The 14,394-nt window shown below is 45.8% G+C and overlaps 1 protein-coding gene across 11 annotated transcripts in view; it reads left to right on the forward strand.

Annotated features, from left to right (window-relative positions):
- The window catches only part of BRSK2 (BR serine/threonine kinase 2), a 1,020,916-nt gene that overhangs the window by 698,745 nt on the left and 307,777 nt on the right, over nucleotides 1–14,394 (forward strand). For all 11 annotated transcript variants that reach the window (XM_069623972.1, XM_069623974.1, XM_069623973.1 and 8 more), the window contains one exon: nucleotides 378–518. In XM_069623972.1, the coding sequence (XP_069480073.1) occupies nucleotides 378–518 (141 nt within the window). The remainder of the gene's footprint in view (nucleotides 1–377; nucleotides 519–14,394) is intronic.

Consider the following 14,394-nt stretch of genomic DNA (forward strand, 5'->3'; position numbering starts at 1 on the left):
ACGCAGCTGAAAACTGAGGCAAAAAATGGCCCAACCTATTGCCCAGTTTAATGAAATGGCTAAATTCTCCTGTGGTGCAGCTGACTATTTGCACTGTTGACGCATGAAGACACCAGTGATCTTGGTGTTAGGGCGGGATTTGGTATTTGCGTTTCTGCTCTTTGGATTTCCAGATGTTTTGCACTACGACCCCCATGATCCTACGCAATTTAGTGTGCTGGCTAGGGCTGATGGCAGTTGTAGTCAAACACCTGTGGAGAGCAAGAGGTTGCAGACTCCTGAGTTAGACTCTTGTAAACAATGAATGCTCAGCTGTGAATGGATGGAAGCAGGTTCACCCATGCACTGACCACATTCTGTTCTTCTCATCCTTTTAGATACTTGGTGTTGGAACATGTTTCAGGGGGTGAGCTGTTCGATTACCTGGTGAAAAAGGGACGGTTGACGCCAAAAGAAGCCAGGAAATTCTTCCGACAAATCATCTCTGCGTTGGACTTCTGCCACAGCCACTCGATATGGTGAGTCCATCGACCTCATCAGCTGCTGAAGGCCCAGACAAGTAAGAGTAAGGCTGGAGGTGGCCAGCACCAGCACTGTTTCCTTCCACTATGTGCTAAGCATCATACTTGCCCCAACCTCATCATCTGTAATGACCTGGATCACTGCCATATTTGCTGTTTAACTTTGCGGGCAGAGGGGTCTGAGGGATTACTGTGCAACCAGAGAAGGTCTGCTTCAATTGTATCCCATACTAGAACTGTGGTCCTAACTTACTCGAGAAGATCCTGCAAACGCACCAACAATGAGCCGAAACCACGTTGCACATTTATTAGTGTGAATCTTGTCACTGCAAACCGAATGCTTTGGCTGTGCGTGACATGACCACTGTATGTTTCACAGACCTCAAAAACGGAAGACTAGGAATTGAAAGTAGCAAAAACCAGTTGGGTTTCATGCATTGCCAAAACATCGTCATTGAAACTCAGTGCATGCACATTTGGCGCATTAATATTTACAGCGGATAACCTGACTAGGTGCTCCTATGCGGGACGCTGTGAACCCCAGCCGTAGACGGTGAGTGGCTCACTCAGATCAGCCCTTGTTGGAGCTGTGTACTTTTTCCATACATTGAGATGCGCGAGGCTGCCTCATCCGACACGATCCATCCCTGATGCAGGCAAAGGTCATTGCAGTCTGGCTTTGTGACGACTCAGCTGTGTTGCTTGATTGGAGATGACGAGTCTACGAATCACAGAGAAATGCTTTTGATGTGGCCAAGAGGCAGATGTTCATATTCAACTAAACTTAACTAAGGCTATTACTCCGAAAAGGACGCTGGATTTATCTTGATGTGAAAATGTAGATCTAAGCGTGGCCTGACATTATGTTTGCATGGTCTATAGCCGCCCCGCCTGATATTGTGCTATGTTAAAGTGGTTGACGGTGCAGCAGATTGAGTAGGGATTGAATTATATTTGTTGTTTGATAACGGTCTTAAAACCGGAGACCAGTTTCTAAGCGCAAGACCGCGATTCGAATCTGTGTCGCTATGCAGCACAGGCGTTGCCCCTGAGCTATCCTCCCGGCCTAATGAATGAACATATTGTGCCTTTGGGGGATTGAGGAACCTTGTGAGAGCCGAACCAGAACTACACCTGCCTCTGTCTGAAATGGCATAACTGCCCATGGGCCATTCATGATGCTTTAGCCATGTCATGGCATCATTGCAACCTAGGAGGTTTTGGCTATCGGCTGTATTGCCAATTCAGCAGAATCCTGGCTCAAAGCACCTGTGAGGGGCCACCCTTCAGCTAAAATGGAAGCTGTTATGGCCAGAAACCCGGCTGAGCAATCTCCTTTACATGCCTTCCATTAGGGTTTCACTTGCTCTGAAGGTTTCCTGTTTAGATTCTAGTGGGAGGAGCCTGCACCCCCATACATGGACCAAAGCCAGCATTTCCTTTAGACCACATTTCACCAGTCAGCATGCCCGGAACATGATATGATATATGATAGGTTATTTATAACGTGCTTAATACCCAGAGATTTCTAAGCGTGGGACCCGGGGATCGTTGCCCCTGAGCTATCCTCCCAGAGACATGGGCCTCTGCGTTAGTAGAAGCAGATGATCCCAGCTGTCTGACTGCTGCTCTCTCACCACCTTCCCTGTTGTCTCACAGCAGTATCGGTCCGCCTAAAAATTCAAATAAAAATGTACCTGTAAAAAGTGTTTGAAATCGACAAAATGTACTCTGGGACCCCAAACCTCACTCACATGGGAGTTGAGGGGGGGGGGCTTAATGATATGGACGTGATAGAGGGTCAGATCCTCAGCCAGTGCTTTAAGTGGGGTAAGGAATTGAGGGAGGGCTCATTTTGGGGCGTGGCTTCCATGGTGGGCATGGCCTATAAAGTGCACAAACCATACTAAGGTGCACATATAAATGTATGTAAGCATTTATTTATTTGTATGCGTACCTTACTATAGTGTGTGTACTTTTCAAGCTATCTTTTATAAAATATGTAAAATATTTCTGTGTTTATAAAAGAAGGCTTGAAACGAACATAGTTCAAGCCATCTTTTATAAAGCTTTGAGGACGGACTAAACCTGAGGTGTCTGTGTGCGTCAACAAAGCTTTATAAAACATGGCTAGAATTGTATACTTTTAAAGCCATCTTTTAGATTTGCAAATGGACAAAGCCGAATCGGCTCGCTGATCTGTGCTCTGCAGATCCCAGAGCCTGAGGCGTCTTTGAACCTCTGCGATCCCGGGGCGCCATGATATAATCTACAGATTAGATCACGGAGCTTCTAGATTCACAGAGGGTCAGTGACCTGGGGAAGGGAAACGGAGAGACCATAACTTCCTCTTGTGACCCCTCACGCGAGGGGTCACAAGAGGAAGTTACAGTGACTGACAGAAGTGCCAGCCAGCCACAGCGTTGCTGAAACTGCATCTTCCAGTTTTAAAAATGCTGTGGCTGGCTGGCACTTCTGTCAGTCACACAGCTGCCTGACTTTAAAAGGGCAAGCACATCTCCTGTTTCGGCTACGGCCGTGGCAGGATAATGTGTCGCGCCAATGGTGTGGTGGGACCGGGGGGGGCACAGCAGGGCCCTGGCTCACCCCCAATTTTTGGAGACAGCCAGGGCCTGGGCCCGGCTGGCCCCGGCTCACTTAAAACACTTGCCTCAGCCCAGGCCGAGCAGCCAGCTCTCCTCAAGACGCTGCATCAAGTGCAGCTGGTTGGCACCTGAAGGAGAACGGGATCCTGGCAAGTAACATAAAAGCAAAGTGCATTTTGTGAATATAAGAATAACCACAGAATTGTATCTTTGAAATATGTCTTTGATAGTGATTCAAGCATGAATCCCTTTTGAGCAAGTAATATCAACTGGGCTCTCTGCCCTATTCATTTGTCACAATTAGTGATGGACAAGTTTTTTTTTAAACCGGCTTGCAAGATTTTTGAATCACATTATAGTGATTCGAGACGTCCTGTAACTTGGATCATGGGCTGAAGTGCAGCAGCATCACCAGCCACGCCTGTGCTGCTGCAGGGGCACCTGGGAGAACACAGATATCGGAGGCAGTGGGTCCAAAAGTGGGCTCAGAGTCAGGGACATGGCAGTATTTCACAGCTACTGCCGGGGAGCTCCCCTTCAAAAAGGCTGCAAAGGTGCTGTGTAGCCTTTGTGAAGAAGTGGTAGGCAGAGGAAAAGGGCCCAGTGTTACCACCAATACCGTGCCAAGGTGCCTGGGTTGGGAAACATAATGTAAGTATCTTTGCAGGTGCCACAGTATGATCCACCACTACCTCCTCCACCCACACGAGGCGAGGCCAGCAGCAGCTGGCATGGAAGCCTTCACCTTCATGAAGGACACAGGGACTGCCTGCTGTCCTGGGATTTGGGAGAGGGACGATATCAGGGTGGCAAACCTTCAGAAAGGCCATTCTGCCACATGACAGAACCATCTGAGCCAGGCACAGCAATTACCTTTTGTTTTTTAACCAAGTTTACCTTCCCCAGTTTTGATCCTTACCTATAAAAACAAGAACATTGAAAACACCCGCACAAAAAATTACGAAAGGGAAAAAGAATCCCAGTTTATAAAGTGCTTTGTGATGGATGAGCCACATCTCACAATACTGTAATAATGGTCTTACTATTATTGTAACCCATTTTAAAGTAACCATTTTCCCATTACCTTTTTTCTCTCAGAAGCATAGAAACTCTTATGACTAGCTTAAGGGAGAAACACACAACTTATATTCTGAGGGCCAGAAAGAAACCCATGGAGCCTAAGTACGAGGTCAGCGGTAACACGCCAGTTCGTTGCTGCCAACCTCGTAACACCGTTTCCGGCACCTAGCTTCCCGGTGCCACCGGGACATTACAAGTCCCGGCGGCCTGAGAAGTCAGGCACTGGAAAATGTAAGTCCCCATCATGGAAATGGGGACTCGGAAGTACCAGCACCGTTGCTGCCGGTGCTTCCTTGGCAACTCTACCTGCTGGGGCTACGCCCGGATGGTCAGACCTGTCGGGCTCAGCGGCCCCGGCAGGCAGACACGTAGTGTGGCGGTCCAGAAACAAGGGTGCCGGTAATGTTACCAGTACCCTTGATTCCGGAGTGCCACGCTTGTAATGAGGCCTCTGGTCTGCTGACCTATTTATCTGGGAACACACGGGCAGACCAGAACACATAGCAAATGACACCCACATGTTATGTCAGGCATGGAACCACCGATTCAGCCGACTGAAATTAAAGGTGGAAACATGCAAAAATATTCCCTCCTCCCTGGATGGGAGTTAAGGAGACAGAGGCCTGAAACTTTAATTTTGCACCTGCATTTCATGCTCACTGTGTACTGTTCTATCCCGATCTTTGTTCCACGGCATCTGCTATTCGCTCCCTGCAATAGTGGATGGAATTGAAAATGCAACCTCCCCTGAAAGTCTCGGTGCACAAATGCTCCTCAGAACAACTTGAGGGGTTGGGGGGGTCAATAGTTGGGTTAATGACACCTTCAATTAGCTGTGTGATATTCTTGCATCCCCAGCACACGTAGCAAGTGCTGCAGCTGGTATCAAAATGTACAAGTAGCACATGTGCCCCTGCTTCTAGGGAGTTTTAATACTCCAGGCATATTGTCTGCATGTGCACCATTCACGCACTTCAATGGAAGGGCACTGATAGGTGTCTCCTGCCTCCATGGATGTCTGTAACTTTCTCCCACAAAAAGTGCCATGTGAACGTGTGTAGCACAAGGTGCGCTGAGGGATTCCCTGCTCCTCCCTGTACCTGAGTGTCAACCAAGTACACCTGCACAGTTCCCCGAGTTCAAATGATGTCATCTTGTGTCGTGACTCCCACCATGTGTCACCCAAGGCCACCTGCACTGGTCACTCAATTGAAGAGATGGACACTGGTTGTTATCTCCTGCCTCCCTGAACGCCTGTATATTTCTCTCACCAGACATCCTAGGACATGTGTGCCATGCATTTGCTCACTTATATTCTCTGCATGTCTTGCCTCCCTGACAGTGTTTCACTTTATCCTGCTGAGTGTCAATGTCACCACCTCCTTCTTTGCACTCAACTACATTATCACTTTCAAAAATGTCCAAAGACTGCCTCCAAAAGAATCTCCTGCCTCACTGAAAGCTTCCCAAGACTGCATTAAGTTCATCCACGCGGCTCCCTGAATAGCCAGCCGGTCGAACTTTTGGTTAAAAAGTTTAATCATTTCGACCTTGGTTCCAACTTTTCGAACCACCTGAAAGTTTAGTGATTTCATCTAATAACTTCACCCAGCATAAGTCAAAATACTCACCCTAATAGACAACTGTCTGAAAACCACAAGACATATATACTCATTTGGGCAGTGCTTAGCTATATGTGTGACTATTGTGCTGTTTCAAATGCAGCTCGTGAATTTATCCTGCAGTTCCCCTGCTGACCACACATCTCCTGAAGCACTAATAAAGTGTGACACTGGGGGTCCCAAAGGGCACTATTAAAGGAAGTCCAGGCTAGACCAGGTGGCTTGGGCCTGAGCCCCATATGGCACGGTGCTGTGGCAAGACAAAGTTTGTGAACGCGCACCAACTCAGGCGGTAATGCTAGTAGCTCCCGGCGGAAACTGCGCCCAAATAAGGCTTACTGCCGACAAACCAGCGGTAATATCGCTTCTGTCGGCGAACCCGGCCCTAATAGTGTCAGTGAAAAACTTCAATGCCGGACTGGGAAGCATTGCAGCAGCCATTTTGAAAAACACAACCATCTGGTCCAGGAAAGAAGCAAAAATGACCCAGGGGAAGATAAGAGGCAAGGTGGCAGAACATCACCTTCAAAAACCTAAATTCAGTGAGGGGGAGCTGGTGGTCCTCACATATGAGGTCATTGCCCACTGTGAGGAACTTTATAGCAGTCGGCGGTGGAAGACCACAGGACAGCGCAGGACAGCCATCTGGAATGCCATCTGCCAGAAGGTGTCAGCAATGGCAAGCGTACCGCGTGACAGGGAGGACTGCCGCAAGCGGTGGAACTGAGGGTCAGGGTACGAGGACTGCTGTCCCAACACTGCTGGGAGTCCCTTGCAACTGGAGGAGGCACTGTGGAGCCACTGGTCCTCACTGCCTGGGAGGAGAAATGCAGTTCAGTGCTGAACATCGAAGGGATAGAGGGAGTCAGCAGTGCTGAGGCGGGTGCCAACAGCCAGGAGGCAGGAGGTGAGTCAACCCCCCCAACACAAATGCATGCTCAAATGACAGCCCAGCATGAGATGCCCCAGTGGACAGGGACACATGTCAGGAGATCCAGGAGCTGGGCATGGCAACAGGGCACAGTGATGTGGTGGCACATCAGCCACCCTCCACAGTAGCTATGGGGCAGGGCACCAAGGGCACCCCTGGGTACCACAGCAGCGGGAAGGGGTGGCAAGTGACCCAAACATGCACACCACACCCCTACTTGCGTACCATGTGCCAGTGGGATTAAGGTGCGTGAGCGACCACAACACCGTGCAGCAGTCACACCAGCATGTAGTGGCCCAGTTGGCCTGCCCCATGTTGGCATGGCAGACAAGCCACAGGGAAGTACATGTCCCCCACACCGACATTTGCCCAGCCTGCCAATCACTGTGCACCACAGTGCCCCATAGAGCCATGACAGTGCCATGGACTAAGCCACCACCCCCACCATGTGAGTGCCACGTAGGGAGGGGATGTGGGGGCCATGAAGGACCACAAGCATACATGTCAGACGTAAGCCACCCCAGCATGGGCACCTTGCCCTCCCCACACACAGGCCAAATAAGAACTGGCCATGGGTCACACACCCATTGCTACAAGCAACCCCATGATGCTGGTCCCACATGCAATTTCCCCATACCAACCATGCCCATATGCCCATATGAGTGGGGCCGCAATCTGTACCATAGCAAATGTGTTTTGAATGCCAACACATGTGGGCAAACCATACCTGACCACATTTCCTATGCCCCCTGCTCATACAGAAATGTAGGTATTGGCTGCAGCATACACCACTGAGGTGCGTTATTTGTATTTTTCCAAAGTTATATAATAAAACGGTGAATGCTTCTGTATCAGACTTTTCCCGGTCTGTGAAACATGTACTAAGTAGCTAATAATGCATCACTTACTACATATTTCTATTAATACACACAAGACATAAATAGACCACAATGCATACAAATATGGGGCTTATATATGCAGAGTAAAGTAAGCAAACAAGAGGCAGCATCATTAGCAACTGTGTGTAATCTACATGATTGTATTCACACACAAAAATGATTGCTGTGTTTCAGGCCTGCTTCTTCCCCTATATATGTACATCATAAAATGCAATTAAATTCTAAGGAAAGTAGTGTAAGAACATGTGAGAATAGCAATATGTATAAATGTAATACCTTTTGAAAGTTAAGTTTCTGACTGTCAGTAAATAAACCCACCTGGCCTAGATATGCCAGTGAACAAAAAAGAAGGGGCTGGATATGTGATATCATCAGTGATGTCATCAATGATATTTGTGATGTCATCTTTGATGTCCTGGGTGTTAGTCTTAGCAGTGCACAGTGGTGGTGCGAGTTATGGTTTCTTAGCTTACCATAACTGGCGAATTTCAGGGATTTTTTGATTTTACTTGTAACCATAACGTTCCCATAACAACGTTTTTTTACTGAATTTCATAAGTTTTTATTAGTGCAACTTAACCATAACGTCCCCTTACCAAAGTTTTTTCATTGAATTTCATAGGTTTTTATTAGTGCAACTTAACCATAACGTCCCTTTAACCACGTTTTTTCAGTGAATTTACCAGTGCATGCTATTTTCCTACAACTAACTAATATCATGCTTACCAAATATAACAATATTTGTGTCTAATTTACAAAGTGTCACCTTAAAACTCTGCCTGCCATTTCCCACCTTCCAGAATCATTCATAACACTTCTATACACATTTTGCAACTATTTCAACTAGTTTTGCATCTGTAGACATCTACGAACATCTGACTTCATTGCGGACCTTCCGGACAGAGCCACATGACCATACGCTGGCGCACGGCATGATGACGTGTCCGAGAACCCGTCCGCACTGCACGATAAGATCCGTCTTTCGCAGACAATTCAGAACCACATTTTCTACTGATCTAGGAATTTCCCTAGCATACCCCATAAACCTTTTCGTACTGATTATCCAATCTAGTACACAGTACATATTTGGAAGAATTTATCAAAGCTGCTATTTATCTTAAAAATGGCATCAGTTATTGCCATCCCTCCTCCCCAAGAGCCACCACCACCACCAGCTGGAGGACCTTCACAACAAAAAAAGTGCAGTACTTTCAAAGACAATGAAGAGGACCAAGAAGATGAGGTAGAGGAAGTGCCTACTTCTAGCACCCACCAAGATCGAATCATGGGTGTGCCAATTCTTTGCTACTGTTGGGAGTGTACCAAAGGCTAAAGCTACCCAAGTGAAATGCACTGAGTGCAATTTTGCACTCAGTCGCAGACTACCTGGACAGTTCTGCATGCATGCACCGCCACACCAAATCCAATGACCGGAATGCTCTCAGAAAGGTTATTCCTTTCTCAGCCAGCAAGTAGTAGGCTGTCTTTCTCCACCTCATCTTCCTCAACAAATACTCTAACAACACAGCCTGATGTCTACGGGCATTGGTGCGTTATAAATAAATAAATAAGGAGGGCTAAGGACCATTATCTTCCATTGCAGCCCCTGGAATGGGGGATAAAGGCCATTAGGACCCCTGGTTCCCAAAGGGGGAACCCAGGATGGTAAAATATAGATTTGTCTTCCTATAGCATGGAAAGAGAAGGCGGGGCGCCATACACAGCCCTTCTTCCCTTGCCATGGCAGCCTGCAAAACCCTATGAACATATTACCACAGCCACTTTTTTTCCCTTTCAAACCTATCCTACCTTCGAATAACTTTACCACATAGCCGGTCCCAGGTAGACATTGTCCATGTCATAACTTTAACCGAGACAATCTGGCTACTGCCCACGGCCAGAGGCTATACTTCAGTCACCAAAGGTATATGACTATTTTTTGTACCTACATTATTACACTTGTAAAAAAATAAAACACGGGCACATTTGCAAAACCATGCTTTAATGTCCTTGCCAATGCTCCTCCAATGCTCCTCACGAGTTTGCTCGAAAACCGCCATGTTTTATTTTTTTAAAAGTGTCAAAATGTATGTACATACAATAGTCATATAACTTAGCCCCCACTTGACAAAATCCATTCAGTCTTTACACAAACATTTAAGGTTTGGTCTATAATCTTTCTCAAAACATTTGTCCACATTCGTCAAATAGCAACAAAGTTAGAAGCCATAAAAAAATGTTGAGACCCCCCCTCTAATTTTGCCCCCTCTTGAGAAAATCCCACCAAACTTTAGAACACCATTTATATCTAGATGCAAAATAATTTGGCCAAATGTGCAGATTCGTCAAATGACACCACATGTATATGCCTTTACAATATTTTGGGAACCCCCCCTCTAATTTTGCCCCCCCCCTTAACAGAATCCTAAAAAAGTTTGCAAAACCATTCAGGATTAGTTCTAGAATAAAATTGCAAAATTACATGCAGTTTCATTGAGTAGAGCAAAAGTTATAAGCCATCCAAAAACTGCTTTTCACCAACCCTGTAATGCAGAAATAGGTACAGATGTCCTAGGACATCTGAAGTGTCCGCGAACACCACAGGACTGCCCCAGGACATCTGGAGTGTTCACAGACTTTCGGGGGGTGAAACAACCCGTTTTTTGGCTTATTATGGCCATATCCAATCCACATCCCCAGAGATTGTTTGTCGAGTTTGACAAGTGAAATGCTGCGTTTAAAAAAAAAATGTTTCACTGCGCTGTTCGCGGACCCCAAAAAAGTCCACGAATCCAAGATGATGGGTGTTTCGGGAAAACAGACGCATTTCACGTTTTCTCACCATCCAATCAGCGGCCGCGTCTTGGTGTACTCGGACCACGCAAAAGTCTGCAAATTTTTCTGGCAAATCAGAGGCCAGCCAGCGGACAGTGCAGCCAGAGGCCAGTCCGCGGACCGAACAGGGAAGTGAGTCCGCAGAGCAGACATAGATATCACTAATTTTTGTTGCCTTACGTTTTGGCCATTTAAAAAAAACTACAGGACGGATTTACACCAAATTAACAAAAGCACCTTTTGGGACCAAGCCGCCTCTCCTGCCGCAAATTTGGTGTAAATCCGTCCAGCGGTTTGGGCTGTAGGCGTGAGCAAAGTTTTTTTCCCATTATGTCTATGGGAAAAAAAAATTGGGGACCCCCGCTATAACTTTGCCCCCCCAGGACCAAACCTCGCCAAACTTTGCAAAAAAATTCAGAGTGGGCCATATACTTTTTTGGTACAGTTTGGTGAGAATTTATCCAGGGGGAGCAGAGTTATAAGCCGCCCAAAAAAGTGCTCTTATTATGGGATTAGCAACTTAACCATAACTACACAGCCACTACCGTGGCTGTGTAATATATATATATGTATATATATATATGTATATCCACTGATGTCTTTCAGTAAGTGAGGCTTTTCAGAAATTAAATCTGCATTATTTTTTCATAAATGTGAAGCATTATTGCGAGTATTCTCGTGAGAATGGGAAATTATAACATGCTTAAAATTATTGTAGGAGAGGGTGATGGGGATGTTTGCCATCAGCGTGGATGTGGGGAGAGTACGACTGTAGTATTTGGGCACATTTCTGGATACACTTCTGGTCAGTATATGTAATGTGATAGCTAGAATCATGCATGAGACACATGCCATGTTTCCAACAATGATTTCTCATAACAACAAGAAACATATTGCTTTCTCTGAAGACAATCACAGTAAATTCTCGTAGTAAAACGCTTTGAGGTTTTCTCACGAAAGCTGGCGGGCAGGGGAACACAAAAAACCCTTCTCACAATGTATACCAAAAGATGCCAAATATTGTGCTCATTGTAATTCCGGTTCCTCATCCGTGCAAAGTAAGTAGCAGCCTTTGCAAGTGGGATACGGACCTCTACCAGAAAAAAATCCAATGGTGCGTAGCTTAGAAACATATTGATAATATTGACTATCCCATTTATAATGGTGCTGAAAGAAAAACGCTTGTGCAACATATGGTGAAAGATATTGCATAACAAACTCCTTGAAATTCAGTAAAAAGAGCATTAAGTTGAAACAGTTTGACATAACAAAAACCTTGAAATTCACTTAACAACGTTAGTTGGGGCCACATTAAGGTGATGGTTTAGTGTAACAAAACACTTGAAATATGGCAAGTACAGGAAGCTACACCACCTCAACTCCAAGAGCCCCCATTGTGCAACCCATCAGCACTCTGATGACCTCAGAGATTACCTCACCAATTACATCACTTATTACATCTTTGATGGCATTACCGGAAACCGGAGAACCCTGTTAACATCTCAGGTGACATTGCTGATGACATCACACCCTACATCAATGGAAAGCATTCATCAGAGTAAAACGGTCTCTTGGTCTATTTCAAGACTTATGAAAACAAATATTGTCTATGTGAAGTGCATGCCAACAGAGATATAATAAACCCGTGGGTACATTATGGTGGTAAAGTGACCACTGAGCCTGACCAAAACAGTGTAGTCAGAGACCTTGACCAATGGCAAGTTTTACTGTCTTGGAATGGCTGGAGGCATGGCCGAAATCCATGCCTTTGGCAATTTGGCAGAAGGTCATGGCTCTCATCAGTGTGCATTAGTTTCCAGTGAAGTAATTGATGTCATCAGTGTGGTCGTGTGCTGTGCAACTGGGGCTCATAGTTAAGGTGGCGTGGCGTCCTACACTTCCTGAATTTGAAGGAGTTTTTAGGATTTTGTTGCAAAACCATCACCTTAATGTGACTTCAACTAAAGTTCTTTTTAGCTGAATATATATCCCTTTCTCTCTCACACACCCACTCTCCCCCCCCTGCCCATCTCTGCCTTCCACCCTTGCAGGGAGCCCCCAACAGCCCCATTCCCCTCGAAGGACACAATTGCTGGAGTTGAATCATCCACATGTCATGGTCGTTTTCCTCTCCCAACAGTTCCTCCTCTGTATGACCTGCTTCCTATTCGTTTCCTTTGCTTTCCTTCTTCCATCTGTCCTTACCAAGTTTTCTGGAAATTCATTAACAGTTTAAAAGATATGCAGCCTATTTACGAGTATGGCGGTGCGGGAAACAAGTTGTGGTAACGGCATTAACATGGCCTTTCCTGTTCTGCCATACTATGAGTGGGGGATTCGCATCCAGTATCATGCTAGAGGTAAATGCTCCCACTTTCTGGTGCAAAACCAGTGGAATTACTGTGGTGGTAATTCCACTGAAATTCCCATTGTAGTCCTATGGATTCCAAATTAATGGGGACTAACACCACCACCAACACTTGTAATCCGGCAGTAAATCCACCAGACCAAGTGGTGGTAATGGTCATTCGGTTGGGTGGTATTCCAGCAGATTTATCACTGGACTACCGCCCACCTCGTATTGAGGCCCTATAGAATGTTGCATTTCTTTTTTTTACAAAACATTTTGCATTGGATTTCTGCTGGGGACAATAAGCTTCCATTGAAGAGGCACACAGCTGACCTGCCGGACAAATTTGCTTCGAATTTCGAAAGAAATTGGTCCCAGATGTGCCATTTGATGGTTTGGTGCAAATCTGTTGACTATTTTGTTTCTAATTGGTATGGAATGGTTTGTGCTTGGCACCAAAATATGTATATATCTCCCATGGTGCATTGCAGTAACTGAGGCTTTTCAGAATGGCAGCATTAGTGACATTACATATGACATCACCACATAACCATGTGTCCTGTATTCTATGCATTGCACTGCTTTATGTGAGTGATGCATGTACAATAGAAAGTCTACATGTTCCTCATATGTAATCATAACTTATTTGATGGGAAGAATCATTATTGTGGTCCCAGTCACCACATGACCTTGGGGCTCATCAATCTTTCCCCAGGACCCCTTCATGGCATTATAGAACCATACTATACCATTGCCCATTTGTAATGTGAAGGTGTATAGTTACTCTGCGGTGAAGATTGAGCTCATCCCCCATTGAAAGAAAAGCGTGTTTCATCTCACTTATTTCTTTGCCCCGTCTGACCAATCGTCACAGAATGCTCCCAAAAAATGTGTCCAACAAGTTGGCTCACGTAAAATGTGGTCTAGATTGGTGAAAGGTGGGTTATTGCAGGACATAGGCCGTGCTTATATAGATTAGTAGAAAAGAAGCACCAATTTAAAGAGAAATATCGCTCTTTGCATGAGCAAACTCTGCCTAGATAAATGCACACTTTCAAAATGAGCACTTGAGTGGGGAGAGAAAATCTGTGTCGTTCGTCTGTCTCCAGTTATAAGAAATGGATTTCAAAGAAAGTGTCCCAATGATTGTAGGTCAGAGGTGAAGGCAGACAAAGTGGAATTTAATCAATTTGTATCTGGTCTGACCAGGTGCCCTGTTCCAATTGGCCATTGATAATTATGTGCTGCAAAGGAGCTATGTCAGGCGGCTGGGGAGTGGGCGGGGGGGCCATCAGTATACGAAACAGGCCCCTCCACAAATAAGCATGGCCAAAGAGATTGAGATTAAGGCCAGTGGATCAATTATACATGAGTCGTTGTTAATTGTGTGCTGGTAAGGAGCTATGCCAGGAAGCTAGGGATGTGGGGTGGGTGCGGGGGGAGAAGGGGTGGGTCAGTATGCGAAACGGCACACTGCTGCCAGGTCGCATTTGAATATATTACATCATTCCAACCATCTACTCTTATCCACCATCTTGTCAAGTGTCAGT

Source organism: Ambystoma mexicanum, chromosome 11 (genome assembly GCF_040938575.1).
Source record: "Ambystoma mexicanum isolate Mex_15411 chromosome 11, UKY_AmexF1_1, whole genome shotgun sequence".
In the NCBI taxonomy this organism is placed as follows: Eukaryota; Metazoa; Chordata; class Amphibia; order Caudata; family Ambystomatidae; genus Ambystoma; species Ambystoma mexicanum.